We start from the raw sequence: 21,159 nt of genomic DNA on the forward strand, positions 1-21,159 counted from the left end.
GCTCCAGCTCCGCTGCTCCCGGCATTTGCGTCAGAGATTGACATCCTGGCCCATTGCTGCTGGATCTCCTAGCTCCGTCCAACCTGCGGCTACCACTATAACAGAGGCTTCACCTCCACCGCCTTACACCGCGCTGCTGACTCTCTGCCCAGGTCTAGCCTGGCCTCCATCTCCGATACCCCTATTGTAGAGAAGCACAACTGCCATTGGCTTTGCTTCCCATCTTGCCAGACCATCCTGTCCGCCGCACAGACACCATGGGGAAACCTGAAGGATTGACAAACCAAACTCCCCTTTGACGCCAAGAGATCCGTCACGCATTCTTGCACAGAAGAATCGGACCCATCAACTACTGCGTCCTCCTCGATCCTTCCTCCAGCTCCGGAAGATGAGGTCAAATCCCTACTGCTACGCAGCCTGACTCACCTCTCCACCAAAATGGACCCGATGAGTATGCACATGGACTACATAGTCCAAAAGGTGGAGAAGCATGACGAATGGATCAAGGAGGCGGATAAGCGTATCTCTGATACGGAAGACGCCACCTCGCAGATGTCCCGCCAAATGAGCTGGATGGACAAACTCTTAAAGGTGATTGCTGCCAAGAACGAGGACTTAGAGGCTAGAAGCCGGTGCAATAACATCCACGTTACCGGAATTCCTGAGAGCACCAATACCGGCAGGATGGAAGATTTCCTCGAACGTCTACAAAGTACCACCTTTGGTGCGGAAGCCTTCTCATCTCAATTCATAGTGAAGTGGGCGCATCGACCCCTCGGTACGCGCCCGTGCCCCCGGGGCTAGCCCAAGACCAATAATAGCACGCCTCTTAAATTACAGAAACCAGGATGCTGCATTGAGATTGGCCAGGGATCATCAGAACTTACAATTTGAAGGCAACAGCTTCTCAATATATCCCCACTTCATGATGGCAGTGCAGGAGACCCGCCGTAAACTGCTCCTGGCCAAGCAAAAACTCTGCAAACTCCAGATTGAGTATGCTCTGCTCTATCCAGCACGCCTGAGAGTCACCTACCGGGATAAGCACCACTTCTTCACGAACGAACAGCAGGTGGGTGACTTTCTCTGCACCGTCAAAAAAGGCACTCCGACAAGGGACTCTCCAGATCACCTCTCCAAATCACCATCACTGAGTGCTGACTGAACTTTGTCCTTTTTGTCCTTCAGGTAGTAAGATGTCTCCCTATCTCTTTCCCGTGCGGAATCTTGCAACCTAGTTGCATTTAGTTCTCCTTCCTTTGCGGCACACCTGTCCTGCCGTTGCTCCGGCCATACCGCTGAAGTCTCTGAGGAGTGATGTCCTGTTGTATGCACCCTCGCAACACCCAGCTCATTTCGGACTACACCATCCTATGCTCCTCGCTCAGACCACAGATAAGTCCTGCAACCAAATGCATAATGACTATATTATCTCGCAGTTGTGTGGTATCACCTTTGTAATGTTTATGTAGGCACAAACTGCTCCCCATTTTCCAGTACCCCCTTGGAGGCTGTTTTTTATCTTTCCATCTTTAATTTCCCTAATTTTTCAATGTACGATGTGGATATAGCTAACGGTTGTTTGATCAACGTACTGTCCTTTCCAAGTACCCTCCCCCCTTGAACATCGGCACTGGGGGGAGGCACTCGTTGCACAATGGCATACCCCAATGTGGAAGATCCCCCTAGATCACTCTACTTTTGTAATGACTGTTAGTTGAGTTGGGAGATGGTGGTACTGCTGGCACATTTGGGGTGCCGCTGTGAGTGGGAGGGTGGGAGAGAGATTTATGTTCACTGTTTGTATAGTTTTTTCAACCTTTTGACAGGCACAGACTTTACTCGATGACATGCATGGTATTATATGCTCTGCAGGCCACTTCTCCGTAATAACGCATTCCTCCCTGTAATAACACCCTGAGCCCCTACGTCTTAATCTAATCTACTGGAATGTTCGGGGAATTCTGGACCCTCGGAAATGTAGGCACATCATATCCTACCTGGACAGACATGTACACATAGCGGTACTGCAAGAAACCTACTATGACCCCTCCAGTTCTCCCACATTTGCCAGTAAATGGGCTATGACACATGTCTTCTCCTCTTACTCTACCTACTCCAAGGGGGTGGCTATCCTGGTTAAGCGCAACTCACCCTTCGTCCTGGGCGGCACACAGCAAGATCGCATGGGATGTAGCTGTCTACCCTGGGGCATGCTTGGGACCCAATCTGTTACGATAGTATGTAGCTACGGCCCTAATACTGATGACCCAGACTTTTACACCACATTATGGGGTAAAATTCTGCAAGTAGGCTCCACTCATATGATCTGAGGGGGAGACTTCAACTCTGCTTTCAATCCGGTGATGGACAGATCCAACCCCCTCCCCACTCACTATACCAAAACACAGGCAGCCATACAGGGTATTCTTACAGCCCACAGGCTCACCGATGCCTGGCGCCATCTCCATCTTGGAAATAGGGAGGGTACCCATTACACTGCTCTCCATGCCTCATGGGCCAGACTAGACTACTGGGTGGTCTCCTGGGGCTCTGTTTCCTGGATTGAAAGTGCCACCTACCTTGCCAGGACATATTCAGACCACGCGCCAGTGCTCATAACTATTGCTCTACCTGACATGCGATCCACACCCCGAATCTGGCAGCTAGCTCCAGAGGCCTTACTTGATACAGTGTTCAGAGGAGAAATAGGTGAGAAAATCACCTGCTTCTTCCAGACTAATATAGATTCCGTTTCCTCAGCAGTGGGGGTGGGAAGCATTCAAGGTTACAATACGCGGGCCTGCATGGCCAAGAGTTTTGGGGTTCTACGTGATCTGCGCCATACCAAACAATTAGAGATTGAACTCTGGGAACTGAACTAGGGCCGAAAGCTCTCCAAATTTAGAGAAAAACTCACGTAATATAAAGAAACAGCCGTATCAGCGACACGCTTCTGCGGGAATTACCATACTGCGCGCAGGTACGGGAAGGGCGAGCGCCTGGGCAGGCAGTTGGTGCAAACGGTACGGCGTCCTAGATTCGCCAATTATGTCCTCGACATTAAAGATTCGGAGGGAATACAGCTCAAGGACAGTCAGGACATTCTGCGTACCTTCACTGACTTCTATTCTACATTATATAGCACTTGCAGAACCGAATCCCCTGACTTTGCCCCCTTCCTGCAAGATATCACTCTCGGCTGGTTGGGCGATACGCAGCGGGAGTTCCTTGCGGCTCCCTCTGAAAATTATGAAATACATGAGGCAATTATGCAAATGCAGTCTGGTAAGGCCCTGGGCCCTGATGGCCTCCCTGTAGATTTTTATAAAGCTTACATAGCCCAGCTGCTTCCCATCCTTAAAATCGTCTTTAATGAAGCGCTGGAAATAGGATGCCTGCCCCCCTCCATGAGACTAGCACCTATTTCGTCCCTTCTCAAGCCTGGCAAAGCAGCAGATTTCTGCGACTCATATAGACCTTATCCTTAATTAATACAAACACTAAAATTCTTGCCAAACTTCTAGCTAACTACCTCAGCCTTTTGATGGATAAGCTGGTACTCCCTTGATCCAGGGCGACTGACCTCGCATAATCTACGCACGCTCTTCTCCACACTGCACACGATCAACCCAAAGATACCCATTGCTGCGGTAACTCTCTAAGCCACAAAAGCATTCGACTGGGTGGAATGGGACTACCTCTTTGTGATTTTACAAAACATGGGCTTCCCGAGGGGATTCATTTCCTGGGTTCGCCTCCTTTACACTGAACCCATAGCCAAGGTCCTTATTAACGGCCAATCCTCATCTCCCATCCCGATATCTTGAGGGCCCCAACAGGGTTGCCTGCTGTCGCCACTCCTATTCGCCTTAGCGATTGAGCCCCTTGCAGCTAAAATCCGACAATACCATCAAGATAAGGCCCTGCGCTGCCCACACCGACACATCCTGATTTCCCTGTATGCGGATCATATCACGCTATATATCAGAGAGCCCCAGGCGAACCTCAATCTGCTGCCTCGAGAATTTGTGCGATTTGGGGGTCTATCTGGACTCATATAAATTGGTCCAAATCTCAACTCTTCCCCCTCACCTCCTCAGTCATGGAATCTGCCCCGGACTTTCCAATTGAATGATGCCCTGACAAGGTTAAATATCTTGGTATTTGGATATCCACAAATCACGATGAACTGATGAACCTTCACTACGGTTGTACTCTAGATGGGATTAGGGACAATGTTACCCGCTGGATCGCCCTCCCGCTATCCATGGCAGGCTGCACATCCTTAATTAAAATGGTCATCCTCCCTAAACTCCTTTATCTCTTCACAAACGTGCCCTATGACCCAGGTAGGGCTTTTTTCTTGATGATCCGGACAGAGCTTATTCTCCTGACTTGGGGAGGTAAGCAGCCCAGAGTGCAGTGGGACATCCACACTCGTCCCCATGCACAAGGAGGGTTCGATATCCCCAATTTTGAACTCTATTATATCTGCACACAGGCTTATTATGCACACTTCTGGTTTCACCTCCCCAGATACATGCCTCAAGTGGCAGCCGAAAACTGGCTATCAGATCCCTTCACATTAAACAGTGCTATATTTGCTGCTGGTGCTAATCGTGCGGAGACCCAGTCCCCGATCACTACCACTGTTAGGGCGTGGCAACATATTGCTACAAGAACCCGGGCCCCTATGCTATACTTGCCTCTGCTTCCCTTGTCATACCACCCGAAGATACCGATCCTCCAGGAGGGAGTATTTAAGAAGACACTAGCTAAATATGGGATTAAAACTTGGGGAGACCTCTACTTCCAGGGCAAATTCCGAACCTCATAACAGCTCTTCGCTGCGATACCCACCTCTCCCATGGACCTTTTTTATATATCCGGTTGCGACAGGGATTTAAGGAACACACTCGATCCTTCCCCAGTGAGCCACAAGAGGTCGCTGCACTTCGTCTTATATTAGCCGGAGATGCGGCACCTCATCTAGTTTCTTCCCTCTATCGATCTCTGTACACCTCTCAATCTGCTTCACGAACCACCTCCAGTGATAAATGGTCCACAGAACTGCAGCTAACTATAACCTAGGAGCAGTGAACCTATTGCTGCGGACAGACAGAGCATAGCACATCCAGTATTCACCTCCGGATATTCTACTATAAATACATACACCGTACATATTATACACCTGTTACTTTTGAAACCAGGCAGCTCCCTGATTGGCAGTATGTTTATAGCTATGCTTTTAGATCTAGATGATTTAGGTTTTATGTATAAATTTGAACCCCCTAAATATTTTAAAAATATTAGGCTGAAGACTCTATCTATCGAAGCTATGGCGGAGTGTCGGACATGTTTGGGACTGTCCTAATATAGTGGTTGGGCTCCAGTGTGAAATTCCCCAGGAACACCAGCATGCCTCTTAGATGCTCTATCTCAGCCATTAAAGGAGGCTGGAGTCTCACACTGGAAGGATATAATGGATGGCAATAACTGTTACCCATGGGAAGTCTGGTGGAACCTCACTAGTGGAGCTCTCTCCAGATTTAAATTCTATCAAATCTCTTCATGGTGTAAGAACCAATGTTGGTTAATCTCCGAGGATACCTCCATGGAAGATGAGTTGCAAGACCCAACTGGTAAAAAATGAAGTAGGACCGTGGTACCATCATCTTCTTGCGGTAGCGGATAGAAAAATGGAGCGTCCATACCTGGTCTGGGAGAGGTGCTTGCCGAGTGTAGATCTGGAAATGTTATGGCAAGTATCCTTAGAAATGTTATATCCATTGATTAAATCTGCTGCACTCAGGAAGAATCACTTTTTCACACTTCACAGGATACATTGGTCGCCTGTGAAGCTCGCCAAAATAAGGGGTAATGGAGAGGCTAAGTGTACGAGATGCGGAGTCCCAAAAGCGGATCACGTTCACATTTTTGTGGCTTGTCCCATGATTCAAGAATTTTGGGGTGGTGTGGGTAAGATCTTGTCCGATGTGCTGGGCATGGAGGTTGAGGTAAGCCCCTCTCTTATTCTTTATGGTATTATATTGAAGCCTGAAGGGGTGTTGGTGCTCTCTGGGCTTCAAAGTAAGCTGGTATTTTCACTAGTTCTTTTGGCAAGAAGGGAGATTTGTAAACTATGGTGCCAAGCGTTGCTCCCAACCTGGAGAGCCTGGTGGAATGAGGTACGATACTTTAGAGATTTGGACCAAAAGGTCAATCAGAATAGGGGTAGAGTAGACTTGGAGTTGTTTTGGAATCTGTTAGATTGCACTGTTGCTGTTTAAATTACTTTGTACAATCCAATGATTATACCTCTTAGTCAGCTCACGATGTGTGGTGCAGCTGGGCTTCGCATAAATAGCATCAGCTGAGTCCCGACCCCTTAGATAAGAGCAACAAGGGTGGTACAGATCGAGAGGTTGTTTCATCTACGGAGGTCATATGAGGATAAAAAAAACAAGTCATGAGTGATGTAACATGTGAGGTCATAAGCAGTGCATGGTGGAGGCGGAAGTATAACTGGTGAATTTCTGTGTTTTTTCTTAGTTCAAAACGTTAATGTTGTCACTGAATTATTCATCTAACTATAACGTTAATCTTTGGGTTTTTTCAGTAAAGTATTAAGGTTTTTTGTTTTTTTTTAAACAAAAACAGATAATTTTACTAATGTTACTTTAACCTTTGCTTTCTTCAGTGAATTTCTAGGCTTTAATGTAAATTAATATTTTATTACCATATGTTAAGCCAAACCCCACTCCGCAAGGCTGATGGCTGTGCATGGTAGGGGATTGGCCTCAAATCCTTGCCTGCGACCTGGCCCTGCACCAAACCCCCCACAGACAGCCACCCCACACTGCATACATCCTTTGGCTGTGCACAGCATGGAGTTGGCAACAGTAGCCTACCCATTAGAAGGCAGCCGACCTCCCAGCAGGCAGCCAACCTCACACTGCACAGTCTTCAGTTGCAAGCAGCATACCCCATGGTTGCTATTTTCAAAAGGGAATTAGGCGTACAACCACCTGGGGCCAACATGTGTCCCTGGACTGGACTCTCCATGACACGCAGAATCGCGGGCAGGGAAAGAATGTACACTCCCACCTGGAGGGAGCTGTGAAAATGCTGCAGTCGATTGGGGGCACATCATTTTGGCCCTGCCCACACTTGCAGGCCGGAAAACAGAGACTGCTCTTGCCTGGCAGAAGCATAGTAAAATACCTGCTCCCACCCTGCATGAGCAATGACGGATCCCTGCTGTACCCAGGATGGGTGCATGTAGGAAGCCAGCGATGCCGCAGGGGCCCTAAGGGTTCCTCCAAACAGCCCCCAACTGTGTCTTGTATGTGCACCTGGGGCATGTAAAAGCTCTGGGAGGGGGCCATAAAAAGAAATCAACCTAGGAGGATGGGGTCCCCACAGTTTGTAAAGGCTTGGGATGGGAGGGCCACACTCCCCCCTCCCAAAATTTAAAAAAAACACAAAAAAACAAATAAAGCAAAGAAGAACTGCCATCTTCCGCTGGCATTCAGGTTGGGTACGGATAGAGTAGGAAGTGGGGCCACTGGGGGCTTGTGCTCACATCACAGCCCCAATAAAAAAAGCATATGTTGTCCTGGGTGGGCACTGGGAAACCCAAAAACATTTTTTTAACATGTTTTAAAAATGATTAAAGGAGTGACAGCAGCAGCTCATTTAATATGCACTGCTCTTTGAAAGAAGTGGCCAATGTGAACATATCTTCAAGCTGCATGTTGCTCCTAGAAGGGGTAGAGGCACCACCACTAATATGTTTGTGTTCTGGGGGTTGCAGGGAGTACAGCAGTTCCTCAACAATAATAAACAAAAAGAAAAAAAGGTAAGTCTCCAGGGTCAGTAAATCCATTACCTCAGGAGTGCCTAACATATTTTTTTTAAAGCACTCCTGGCAGGAGCTCAATGTAATTCAGCTGTGGTGCAGAGCCCCCTTGTGGTTGGTTGCAGCCAAACCCTGAGTCCAACTCAACGGCATGCACAGGTGAAGGCATAGATTAGGGTAGGCTGTCTGTTGGAACACAGGGCCTGGGTTCCTGTGACTTTGACTACCAATCAACAGAAAGGGACCCATGTCAATTGTACCTTGCGTACAAACAAAATTGTATACTTTGTGCCCAGCACTGCGCAATCAATGTGAGCACCAATCACTTTAATCCTGTCCTACTTAGTGTTTGCAAAATTACAGAATTAATAATATTCACCTAACCAGTTGATAATGTCTATTTATGTTTGAAATTGTGTACATTTGGATTGGTCCACTCCTGAGAATGTGTTACTAATAATTGGCAAAGTTTTTAGGCACCACTGTTGAGAAACAAGATTCTGAGCCAAATGAGAAATTGGGAGCATATCGCCTACAGGACTATCCATGTTGTCAGCAGTGTGAACAACTATTAGACAGGGCAAACCAGGTAGAATAACTTGCGGTCACTGTCAGCAAATACCCTGAATTAAATTGAGTAATAGTACATTTTCTGCCTTATAATGGTTTACTTCGTTAGAAAAAAACTAGTTATGCAAACGTCATATTCATGACTAGTAAATTCAACAGTATTTCAACAGTACAACATACTGATTTTCAATTAATGAGTGATTACCTTAACATGCTCGATGACACGTTCCTCAACATTCAATTTGTAGTTCTCTATGCCCAGCTCCTTGGCTAACCTTAAGATGCGATTCTGTGTCGGGCCAACGTAGGCTCCTCCGATATCCACATACTGAACATGTTTATTCTATAAAGAAAAGGTAACAAGGCATTAAAAGACCAAAATAAATGACAATGCAGGTTAAAGTTGCACTAGAGAGGTACTCAAGAGGAATTGGCCCTACACATTTTTCGCATCCCCCAAGTATTCCTCAGCAGCTAGCTTTCAATCATTATGCAAAAATAAGGCAAGATGTATTTATCTTTTTGTTAAATGCAACAAAGCTGCTAGGACTATGGATGCGAGTTGGATAACCCTCATTTACCTATGTACTACTGTAATTAAAAATTATGGATAGAATATAACCTAAGGCAAAGACTACTTTTAAAAGTAAAAATATTTCAGAGTAATTACTAGAAAGCTGTCCATCATATACACAGACACATTTAGAACTATAGAGAACAAAGAAAAATCTGTGATTCATGGTGGAATTTCACATTGTTCTACAATCTCTTGAATATAAGGCTAGATGCCTGGTTCTCAAAGGGAATTCTTAAATCTGCACCCACAGAAATCCAATTGTTTATGGGTGCCGATTTAAAATGATAACTGTTTCCCAATCTATGTAACTCAGCAGTTTTATGCTGAAAAAGTCAAGGCGTTCTACTGAGTGAGTCACATGATTTTTTTTTAACGACTACTATTTCCCAAATGCTTATTTGTGCATAGTGTACAACTACGCAATAGTGAAAGACAGTATAAAGTACAAATGCACATCTTTTTTATTTTTTCAATGGACAAATCATTTTCCTCAGTGGAATTATTTCTATCCTTGCACCCCTCCAAGTATGGGGGAGATCCATTTCCATTCACAACCTGGGGTAGGAAATTTGTATGCACACATTTGTGGGTATTGTAAAAATGATGTATTTCGATGGATACCGCAGATGCCCAACCTTTAAAATTTCCTCAGACACCAGACTGGAGCCGATAGATTTTTAAGAATGGCCCCTGTGTGTCGGTTGGAGCCTTCTTGAGGATCTGCATCAACCCCAGAAGTGATGGGAAGCACCGATTATAAGCTCCACCTAAGCATGCAGATGTCAGTTCCATTCTTTCCATGCCTTTGTACGTGGATCCAGAGGTAGATCCTAACTTTGTTGTCATAATTGAAGAGATTTTCTCAAAATTGTTTAGTGTGTAAGGGAACATCTCCTCTACAAAAACTACAGGGTTTAAACTTTGTAAAGACTGTTGCAAGCAGATGTCTGTGACAGACCTCCTTGCAGTGTCTCTGGCATTAGATTCAAGCCACAACTCCAAGTCATGTGAGGAGTGTGCTCTTATGCATCTGAATATGAACTGGGATTGCAATGCAAAATTCCGTATTGCAGAATAACGCAGGAAGTTGTATAAGCCCTGGTCCTACTCGAAGTCGAGAGTGATGACCCCTTCCCACTTCAGAGACCACACCTGCAGCAGGCCTTCATAATGGTACAAGTCATCATGTAGGTCAAAGTCCAAGAAGAAACATAACAAGTGCAAGCACGGCTCCTTCCAACCTCACCACTCCTCATCTCACAAGTTGCAAGGATGTCAAGTTGCACCTCAGTCTCCCTCCGTGTCCCCTTGACGAACCAGTTCCTCAGCTAATCCCCATGTGCTCCGAATTTCCAGGGTTGTCAGTGACATCACAGCAGATTGAGGCACTTAAGGAAGCCATGTTGTCAATCTTTGGCATCCTGATAGCTCCCACTGATGTGCCTTTGGGCCAAATAGGTCCGTAGGGGCTTCCAGTTGAGTTACCACCAGTGCATCTGTCCTTGGCACTGTCTCCACCTCCCGAATACAGTTCCAGTTCAGCTCCAACTCCGTAGCTGACTCTAGGTCTGGCATGATGATCCATGCCATTTCCTGCCTTTTTGACACCTTCCCAGGTGCTGGAGGAGGAAGATGCTCCTATTTCCCTGTCTGACTCTGACCCAAATCTGTCTCTTTCTCGTCTGAGGTCACATCCTGTAAAAGTTCTAATGCACCCAGCCCTAGTTCGTTCTGGCTCTGACAAGTTGTCCTCCAGCACTGCAACAACTTTTTCAATCGTACTCTGATCAAAGTCAACCAGGTTTTGTAAATTCTGTTGATGATGGGGATACATTCCCACCGCAAAATGATAGCAGTTATTTAGACCTACAGGAGGCCAGAGGACTTAACACTTCCTCTGACATGGGTCTGGGTTCTGCACCTGGCCCATCAACAGGCGAGACAGCCTCATTTGCTGCAGTGATCGGACAAGCAGCTTCAGTCCTAGACTTGCAGTTACGGTCTGTTGAGGTGAAAATAAATATCCTCACTGAAGTCATATTGACTGGGCAGAACTCGTCCGAGCCCTTGTTGCCATTCAGCGAAACCCTGACTGACACCCTAAAGGGTACCTGGCCAGAACCTTGTTGCTGCTCACCTGTTAACAGACAGGTAGCACGGTGGCACTTAATTTACATTGGTGACCCAGCTTTCCTGATGCAGAGCCATGCACTTGAAAGTAAGGCATCTACTATCAGGATTAATCCTACCTCATTCCCTTTGACCCTCCCTCACAAACAGGAAGTCGAAGAGGATTGAGGCATTCATGAAAGGAAAATTCTCCTCAGCTAGCCCCGTTCTTCAGTCAGTCAATATTCTGCTGCTTGTTGGGTAGGTACTCGTTATACCCCGCCCCCCACACATTATGGAACATGGTCGCAGAGATCTTGAGCAAGTGTGGGGAAATTTAAGGCCAACCTGGCATAAACTATTCAGAATGGCAAGGACATGGGCAAATATATGATTAGATCAGGCCTATACACTACTGATTGCTTACACAGAACAGCTGCGACTAACAAGATGCGCTGGTACATGTGTGGATGAGATCTTCAGGCTTCTCAGATGATGTTCAGGCATCACTCAAGGATATGCCTTTTGATTTGCCTCACCTGTCTGGCATTAAGGCAGATTCTGCACTAAATAGGTTCAAAGATAGCCGAGCCACAGTGTGATCCCTTGGTCTTTTCACATCTGCAAGCAGGGGCGGATAGGCACTCGGGCATTGGACGAAGGGCCGGTGTTTCAGTGCCCTCTGTGGGCCGATTTATTTTCTCCCCTTTCCCAGTCCACAGAGAGTGCTCTCTGTGGACTGGGAAACTGGAGAAAAATGGGCACTCGGGCATTGGCTGAAGGGCCGGTGTCTCACTGCCCTCTGTGGGCCGTTTTTTTTTCTCCCCTTTCCCAGTCCACAGAGAGTGCTCTATGTGGACTGGGAAAGGGGAGAAAGAAAAACGGCCCACAGAGGGCACTGAGACAGAGACAGAGAAAGGAAAGCAGCTTCGCTAGGCGGCCATACAGCGATTATGAGCTGTGGCTTCTCCTTGACTCGCTGCCCTGCAAAGCAATCACGCTGAGGGTGGGCTGGGGAGGGGCGTTTGTGTGCAAAAATCAGCCTCCCTGGGGGCCAGGTGTTGCTTAGGCCATTGAGCCATTTTCACCTCGGCCCCGCTGGGGCCCACGCATCCCAGAAACAGTGTTTGTCTTAACATCTCATACACAGCCCTTCACATTCAGGGCATAGTGGGCGAGGAAGAATGGGTCTCGCTGTGGGTGCCAGGTGATGTTTGGAACTCGCACCATCTTCACCTTAGCCTCCGCCTGGCTACCATGGATGATCCAGCAGCTGTTTTATGTGCTCTTCTGCCAGGACAGTGCCCTGAGGCCATGGAGGGCTGGGGAGGGCTGAATAATTTACTAATAGCAGGGAGACGCATCGACCCTGCAATCACTGTTTGTGTGGGGAAAGCGGGGGACGCAGCGGGACTACCTGTCCCAGGAGGCTGAGAGCGAACCGGCAGCCCCACCCCCTGGACACCGGGGACACTTGAAATACTTCTTGCGCCTCCCGCTTCGCGGGAGACGCATCTACCCTGCAATCACTGTTTGTGTGGGGAGAGCGGGGGACGCAGCGGGACTACCTGTCCCAGGAGGCTGAGAGCGGACCGGCAGCCCCACCCCCTGGACACCGGGGAGGATATATTCAACGCTTCATTTCCGGCCCGCGGGACGCGCGCGGGCGGCGCCGGGCAAAGGGCGGGCCCTCTAATGCCCTCCAAGGCCTGAGGAGGACGGGACGAGCCACCTCCCTTTGCATCCTGACAAGAGAAGGTACTGTGATCTACTCTACACTACACTGTGACTTCCCATGGACACTCTATCTCCCAGTTAAAGACCTTAATACTGATTAAATTTCATCAAACTTGACACTCAACGGGGGCTTACAATAAATCTATCCCACAGCGGGGCCCGGGGCAGGGGATGGAAAAGCTAATCCCGAGTAGGAGGATGCTGCCCACTCTAAGTGAAGTTGATCCTGATGAATCTCGCCAACCCCCAGATACTACTCAACCTCTGCAATCACCCCCATTAACCCCGGATAGTCCGCAAACCTTGTCTTACTGGGAGGAACTTAACGCTTTGTGTGGCACGAAGTTCATTCCAGTAGTAACCCCTTAACTTGTAAAATGCTCCAGTATCGACACCCCCGTTGACAGACTGCCTGAACCATCGCTATCACCTAATGGGGTCAACATCCAAGCTACTGTACCGCCCCAGAGGCCAAGCGCTGAAAGGAAGCATGACGGGGTTAATGACTATGGAAATCAACCTAAAGTACAAAAACTATGTGTTGGTCACTCATCGCCCGCAATTAACTCTTTCTTATCTAAGGGGGACGCTGAAAGTTTGGTTGACCAAGTATCATCGTCCCAGTTGCCACTACTGTTTCAGTTCGAACAAATGTTAAGAATGATAATAGCTCCCCTGGTAGAAAAAATCAATATCCTGGGGGATAGGCTGACAAGCATAGAGAGAATCATTAATGTCAACTCTTCACCTCCTATAAAGACGGTAATATCCAATTGTTCCAATCCACCGACCGCACCCGAAGTGCCTATGCCAATTATTACCAGAAAAACTGACCCACCTGAACGTCAAACCCCAAACATAAAACCACCATCTGCTACTAAAATTTCCCCCAAATCTGTGTTAACTAACTACACTGTTGCCAGAGCAGAGCGAAATAGAGTTGCATGTATACATTTACCTCCGGAAGCAGCCCCCTTTGTGCTTGTTCTCTCAGGAATACCTGCACCCACTTATGGGAAACCCGAAAGACATCAGGACCTATTAAGTAAGGTCATATTTTGGTTAAATAAAAACAGACCCCTGTTACCCAATCAAGATGGCGGAATCCTGAGCGTTAGAAGGGTGGGCTGGTTAGGGTCACTACCTAAAGACATCCCTGGGGACTTAATTCTAGTTAAATTTAGATATCGGAACATTGTCCCCCATCTACGTTCCTCCCAGCCCCAAGAAGGAGATGTCCCCATTTCCATTTGGGACTTGCACGATTTTAACCCAAGTACCCCACATATCCTCCTACCGAGATCAGAGGCAGTACAAAAATATTTGACGGGAAGGGGACCTCGTGCTTTTACTGGTAGAAGCTCTCCTGCCCTCAAGAGATTTGATTTACAGTATAAAAATTTTAATTTTTGAAGGCCCCATTATAGAGGGACTAGCTTACGTATTAACTCAGACGATAAATGCTAATTTTATGAACAGTGCGATATAACTAAGGAAACGTTTTAAAGAGGCTGGGCCCACGTCCTTTTTTTTACTTGTAGATATATTACTGTATGTATGTTCCTCTGTTTTTACTCTAAAATTGTCTTTTTTATCTGTATGCTTTTATGATTTTTAAATCAAAATCGAATAAAGCTAAGTGACTGATACTAATAGCAGGGGCCTCACTGCTGTTCATGTGCTCCTGTGCTGGAGGGCTGGGGACTGAGGGCTGAGTAGGTTAGTAATAGCTATGACCTCACTGCTTTTCAGGTTCTCCTGCGCTGGAAGGCTCGAATAATTTTGCAACAGAAAGGGGCCTTGCTGTTTTTTTAGTTGCTCAGCTTTTAGGCCATTGTCACCTTGGCCCTGTGTCCTTCGCAAGAACAGTATCCTCCCACTTTTATTCCATGTGTGTACTTAGGCATATGTGGCCTGACGCCAGAGTTGCAGGGATGGGGATTCAGATTGAGCCCCGCGTGTGCTCAACACCTTGTGATTCTGGGCAGATAAATTCATCGCCCAGGCCCTTAAATAAAAAATCGGATCTTGTGTACTGTAATTGGTGCTCATGAATTGAACTAAAATAGCCTGTCTAGGGCTGAATTCACACTATATAAAACTTTCAAATGGAAAAACAACTATAAACAATAACCGGTATCTAACGACATTGTACAGGGCGTTAAGACTGCAAGCAAGTATTCAGTTTTCAGAACTGCAGTGCTCCTAGTCTTTACCAATGTTACTGGCTCTGTAAGCTTTAAAAGGCTTAATTTACTAAATATTTCTCTACAAATTAGACCTCAAAGAGTAACCAAATGGTGTTTCATGGAAGGGCACGCCCCGCGAACGTGGGCCACCTCCCTTGAATGTGGGCTAATGCCCCTTGAATGTATGCCATGACCCACAAATGTGGGCAACTTTTTTCGTCAGTGCCCGGGCCAAATTGTGATCCCAATCCGACCCTGTCTGCAAGGCAGTGTCTACAACAGTTTCACCCCTTTTGTGATATCGTCAGGGGTTTTGCTTAAAGGCAATGCCAAGGCCCACCACCCCAGCAACAAGTGCCCCAGGCCATTCAGGGTTTGGGTCAGAGATCCTGTAGACAGTGTCCAGGCCCACTGAGCAGTAAATCTTCCAGTCTCCCAGCACTAGGGAAGCATCCTTCAGGCCACTTTAGTTTGCCCTTAGCAGCCTGCAACCACCCTGCAACATCTTATAAGTGGGTCATGAAAATAGCTCATCATGGCTACCCCCAGCCATTACTTTCCAACCCACTGAATCTTCCACCCACATGGAGAGGTTCACTTGTCCATTTTACTGCAGGAATTTCTGGTTCTTTTGGAGAAAGGAGCAGTAGGGAGATTACTAGCCTCAGACATAAGAACTGGCTATTGCTCCCACTATTTCTTAGTGCCAAAAAAGTGAGAAAGGACTTTGCTTACCTTTCAATGTCTTCCTGCAGAAGGACAAATGTAAGATCCTCACACTGTTCCAGGTTATATCTGCCCTCTATCCAGAAGACTGGATGGTAGTGTTGGTCCTGCAGGATGCCTATTACCATGTTACTTTTCTCCAAACCCACAGGTCCTACTTGTGGTTCATGGTGGGCCAGGAGCAGTTCCAGTTTGCCTATGTTTTTAGATTTGGGCTCTCAGTTTACCAGTCCAGTTTGCTGTGCTCCCCTGTGACCTCACCAGTGCTACGCAGGTGTTCACAATGATAATGACGGTAGTCGCATCATACCTTCATGAGGTAAGGTAGACTGGCTATTGAGGGCAGGTGCACCACAGTCAGTTGTGGAAGACCTCCAGATGATGGCAAACTTCTTGACACAGGTGGGGTTCAGTTACAATGTGCCAAATCAATCAATCAATCAATCAATCAGAGCACTTGCAAAGCGCGCTACTTACCCGTGAGGATCTCAAGGCGCTGAGGGTAGGGGGTGCCGCTACTGCTCGAAGAGCCAGGTCTTGAGGAGTCTTCTGAAGGCGAGTAGGTCTTGGGCCTGACGTAGGTGGGTAGGGAGGGTGTTCCAGGTCTTGGTGGCGAGGTAGGAGAAGGATCTGCCACCGGAGGTTGTTCGTTGGATGCGGGGGACTTCAGCGAGGGCAAGGCTGGCGGAGTGGAGCTGGCGGGTTGGGTGTGGAAGTTGAGTCTGCTGTTCAGGTAGGCTGGTCCGTTGTTGTGGAGTGCTTTGTGTGCGTGGGTGAGGAGCTTGAAGGTGATCCTCTTGTCGAAGGGGAGCCAGTGTAGGTCTCTCAGGTGGGGGGTGATGTGGCTGCGGCGGGGGACGTTGACAATCAGTCAGGCGGAGGCGTTTTAGATGAGTTGTAGTCGTCGTAGGTGTTTGGCTGGGATTCCTGCGTTGAGTGCGTTGCCGTTGTCCAGTCTGCTGCTGACGAGGGCCTGGGTCACCGTTCTTCTTGTTTCGGTCGGGATCCACTTGTAGATCCTGCGGAGCATGTGGAGGGTATTGTAGCAGGAGGAGGAGACGGAGTTGACCTGTTTAGTCATGGAGAGGGAGGAGTTGAGTATGAATCCTAGGTTGCGTGCATGGTTGGTGGATGTCGGTGCTGTTCCCAGTGTGGTCGGCCAACTGGAGTCGTCCCAGGCTGAAGGGGTGGGTCCGAGGATGAGTATGTCCGCCTTGTCCGAGTTCAGCTTCAGACGGCTGTTATGCATCCAGTCGGCAACGGCCTTCATTCCCTCGTGGAGGTTGGTTTTGGCGGTGTGCGGGTCCTTGGTGAGGGAGAGGATGAGCTGGGTGTCGTCGGCGTAGGAGATGATGTTGAGGTTGTGTTGGCGGGCCACTTGTGCGAGGGGGGCCAGGTAGACGTTGAACAGCATCGGGCTGAAGGATGAGCCCTGGGGGATGCCGCTGGTGATGTCAGTGGCCTCGGATCGGAAGTGCGGGAGGCGAACGCTCTGGGTTCTGCCGGAGAGGAAGGACGTGGTCCAGTCAAGGGCCTTCTCTTGGATTATGGCTTCTAGGAGGCGTTTTTTTAGAGTGCGATGGCAGACCGTGTCGAAGGCAGCTGATAGGTCCAGGAGGATGAGGGCTGATGTTTCGCCGTTGTCTAGTTGGCGCCTGATGCCGTCTGTGGCAGCGATGAGGGCTGTCTCGGTGCTGTGGTTTCATCTGAACCCGGACTGGGACGGGTCCAAGATGTTGTTGTCCTCCAGGTGGCGGGCCAGTTGCACGTTGATGATTTTCTCGATGACCTTTGCCGGGAACGGGAGCAGGGAGATGGGCCGGAAGTTCTTGAGGTCCTTGGGGTCCGCTTCGGGCTTCTTGAGGAGGGCGTTGATTTTGGCATGCTTCCAGCTTTCTGGGAATGTTGCTGTTTCGAAGGAGATGTTGATGACCTTCCGTAGTTGGGGTGCGATGGCATCGTCTGCTTTGTTGAATACGTGGTGTGGGCACGGGTCTGATGGAGATCCTGAGTGGATGGAGTTCATGACCTTGCGTGTCTCGTCGTCATTGACGTTGGACCAGGAGGTCAGGCGGTTGGCGCTGATGGTGTTCACAGGGGGGTGAGGTCTGGCGTAGTCGTTGTGGTCATGGTGTTGAAGCTGTCATGGATGTCAGCGATCTTGCGGTGGAAGAAGATGGCTAGTGAGTTACACAGTTCTTGTGAGGGCGGTATGTCATTGGGGTTGGCGCTGGGGTTGGAGAGTTCTTTTACGATGCTGAAGAGCTCTTTGTTCGTGTGCGTTGTTATCCAGGCTGTCTTTGAAGGTGGATCTCTTGGCTATTCTGATGAGGTGGTGATGTCTGCGAGTGGCGTCCTTGTGGGCTGCGCGGTTGTCCAAAGTGCGTTCGTGGAGCCATATCTTCTCCAGTTTCCGGCAGGCGCGTTTGGAGGTCTGCAGCTCGTCGGTGAACCAGGTGGCTCTCTTACTGGCGTGGTTGTTGGATGGTTTCTTGAGTGGGGCTAGGATGTTGGCGCAGTCGTCGATCCGCTGTCTGAGATTGCTTGCAGCATCGTCTGGGTTGATGGGGTCGGTGGGTGGGTTCCGGGTGAGGGTGGTGATCAGCTGATCTTCGGTGACTTTGCTCCAGCAGTGGCGAGGCAGCTGTTGGGTGCGGTGGTGCGTGGTTGGTTTGTTGATGGTGAAATGGATGCAGCGGTGGTCGGTCCAGTGGAGTTCGGTGGTATGGTCGAAGACGATGTGGGTGCCTGTGGAGAAGATGGGGTCCAGTGTGTGGCCAGTGGCGTGGGTTAGTGCGGTGACGAGTTGTCTGAGGCAGAGGTTGGTGAGGTTGTCGATCAGGGTGGCGGAGTTGGCATCGTTGTTGTTCTCGAAGTGGAAATTCAGGTCCCTGAGGAGGATGTAGTCTGAGAAGGTGAGTGCGTGGGTGCTGGCAAGGTCGGTGATGGCGTCGCTGAACTGTGCTCGGGGTCCGGGTGGTCTGCAGATGAGTGTTCCACTAAAGGTGGTGGTGGGGTCGGTGTGGATACGGAAGTGCAGGTGTTCGAGGGTGTTAAGGGTGTCATCTGCGTGGGTGGCGACCTTGCGGGTGGACTTGTGGACGATGGCTATTCCTCCTCCGATTTCGTTGGCACGATCCCTATGGGTGATCTTGTAGCCGTCGGGATGGCTATGGCGATGTCGGGCGCCAAGGAGTCATTCAACCAGATCTCGGTCAGGAAGGCCACAATTGGGGCGGAGGTGTCGAGTACGTCCCAGAGCTCGACGGCGTGTTTGCGTGCGGAGCGAGTGCTGAGGAGTATGCATCGGAGGTGTTTGGGTCCGGTCCTTGGAGGTTTGGTGGTTCTGTCGCAGGTGAAGCTGCAGGTGTGGCAGGTGAAAGGTCCGTGAGTCTGTTTCAGTGTGGCTTGGAAGCAGGTGTGTTTTCGGCCGGCGTTGAGTGTGTAGAGGGTGCTGGCGTCGTAGCGGAGTCTGGTGTTGTGGTGTTCGTTGGGTCCAGGGGTTCTGGCTCTGGGCGCGGTCCAGGCGTGGACGGGCGCAGACGGGCTTGCCTTTGGCGCGCCGAAGATGCGCTGCGTGCGTCTGCTGTGTGGCCTCCATAAGAGGTGGAAAGGGAGGGAGGAGCAACTGGGAGGCGGGAGCGGGGAGTCCAATGGGGAACGTGGGGGCGGGGCCGCAGGGACGCAGCAGCGGGAACGAGGGAGCGGGAAACGGCGGTGGCCGGTAGGCAGGATCAACGAGGCAGCTGGCGGCTGTGTGGTGGCGTGGGGAGCGACCTGCCTGCGAGAGAAGTCATACCAGAGTCCTTCGCAGAGTTACAGTGCCTAATCAAGCTTTCTATTCAGTTTACCTGTGGAGTCGCCCGCTGTGTTTCTCCCAGCATAGTATCGCTGCTTAGAGCAAAGGAGTGCATATTCAGCTTCATCTAAGTCAAGTTATTTAAGTTGCTTACTGATCAAGTTAAATTCACCAAGTATTTTAAGGGTTCCAGTGCACTTATGGGCATCTTTCATGGCCCCCAACTGACCCTCAAACTCGACCGCTTGTCTTTTTTTGGCATTATTGAGGGTAGTGGAGATAGACAAGACAGTGCCTAACTACTGTTTTCAGCATTTCCTACATTCGTGGAATGTTTTTTTTGGGGTGTTTCTTTGATTTGGAGGTATTGCTGGATACCTTTTTGGATTTCCTTCCGGGTGTTTTCATGTGTGAGGAGATTGCCATTGAGTATTCATGGCAGGTTGGGCGTAGGTGGCTTGGGAGTTTTGAGGAAGATCAAGATGGGTGAATAATCACACAGTGGAGCGGCTCTCATGTCAATCTGTGGGATGCTGCCAGCATTTGAGGGGGATGCTAGGAAGCAGTCTAGTCTATCCTATGTCTGATGAAAGGCTGTGAAAAAGATATACGCTTTGAATGTGGGGTTTACATGACTGCCAGACTTCAGTCAGGCCCATATCTATCAGTTATTGCAAGCTGCCAGCAGAGAATGCTCTGGTTTGCCCAGCTCTTTGGGTTGTTTTGTCAAGCTGTGGATTTATTACTAAGTAAAAGTCTCCGCATATGAGTAATATATAACCAGAGAGGAGGTGACTGAGCTGGAGAGATGTAAGAATGAAATGCGGTTTCAGTGCTCTAGGCTCTGGATTGAGTACTGGTGGTGAGGTTTTTTCAACTACACAGTAAATATTGTCGTCTCATTAAAACAGATTAAAAAAATACCTATACATTGTATGCCATTGCAGCCCTGAAGAAGACCATGTGTGGGCGAAACGAGTTGGCTGTCTAACTGATGCAAATTGGGCACACTTGAAATAAGGAATCCAAGACTGCAATCAACGACTCTTGTTTATCTACCTGTATATCTTAAATTGTACTGCATGCTTATTTTGCCTCTCATCCTTCCTTGTTTGCATATTCTTATATATGGTTAAGTGGCAGCTGACTATTTGAGGTGGGCAATATCTACACGTTCGTGACTAAGCCTAATTAGTGCAATTCTCTATAACCCGGCTGCCTTTTATCTATGGTGCTAGCACTGCTGAGCTTTCTCTGCAGCTTTCATCCACTGACAACCTGTGGGCTTATGATTTGGGGGTTTGCCATGTATGTGCATTACAACCCCTTCACCTGGTGTGCATTTCTTTGCCCCACACAAAGATGAGTTGAAAGGGATACCCCATCTATATTTGAAATCGTTTTTTCGCAGGAAGGTGGTGGCTGCTTTTAAACAGCAATAATGTTGGGGAGAAATGGGTCATCGCCTTGGGACAGCCATACTTCTATGCTCTCAAAATGGGGCCTTGATATTTTGCTGCAGACATTATGGCCTCTTTAAATCTATAGTAGGTCAATATATCTTGTGGCATGCCTTGAAAGTGGGTTG

General features: G+C 48.6%; 1 protein-coding gene across 1 annotated transcript in view; it reads right to left on the reverse strand.

The window, feature by feature from the left end:
- Window positions 1-21,159, reverse strand: part of LOC147697031 (amine oxidase [flavin-containing] A-like) — a 562,294-nt gene that overhangs the window by 290,246 nt on the left and 250,889 nt on the right. Inside the window, exon 3 of the mRNA XM_086934108.1 lies at window positions 8,640-8,777. Within this exon, the coding sequence (XP_086790234.1) occupies window positions 8,640-8,777 (138 nt within the window). The remainder of the gene's footprint in view (window positions 1-8,639; window positions 8,778-21,159) is intronic.

This window comes from Lissotriton vulgaris, chromosome 8, assembly GCF_964263255.1.
Source record: "Lissotriton vulgaris chromosome 8, aLisVul1.2, whole genome shotgun sequence".
In the NCBI taxonomy this organism is placed as follows: domain Eukaryota; kingdom Metazoa; phylum Chordata; class Amphibia; order Caudata; family Salamandridae; genus Lissotriton; species Lissotriton vulgaris.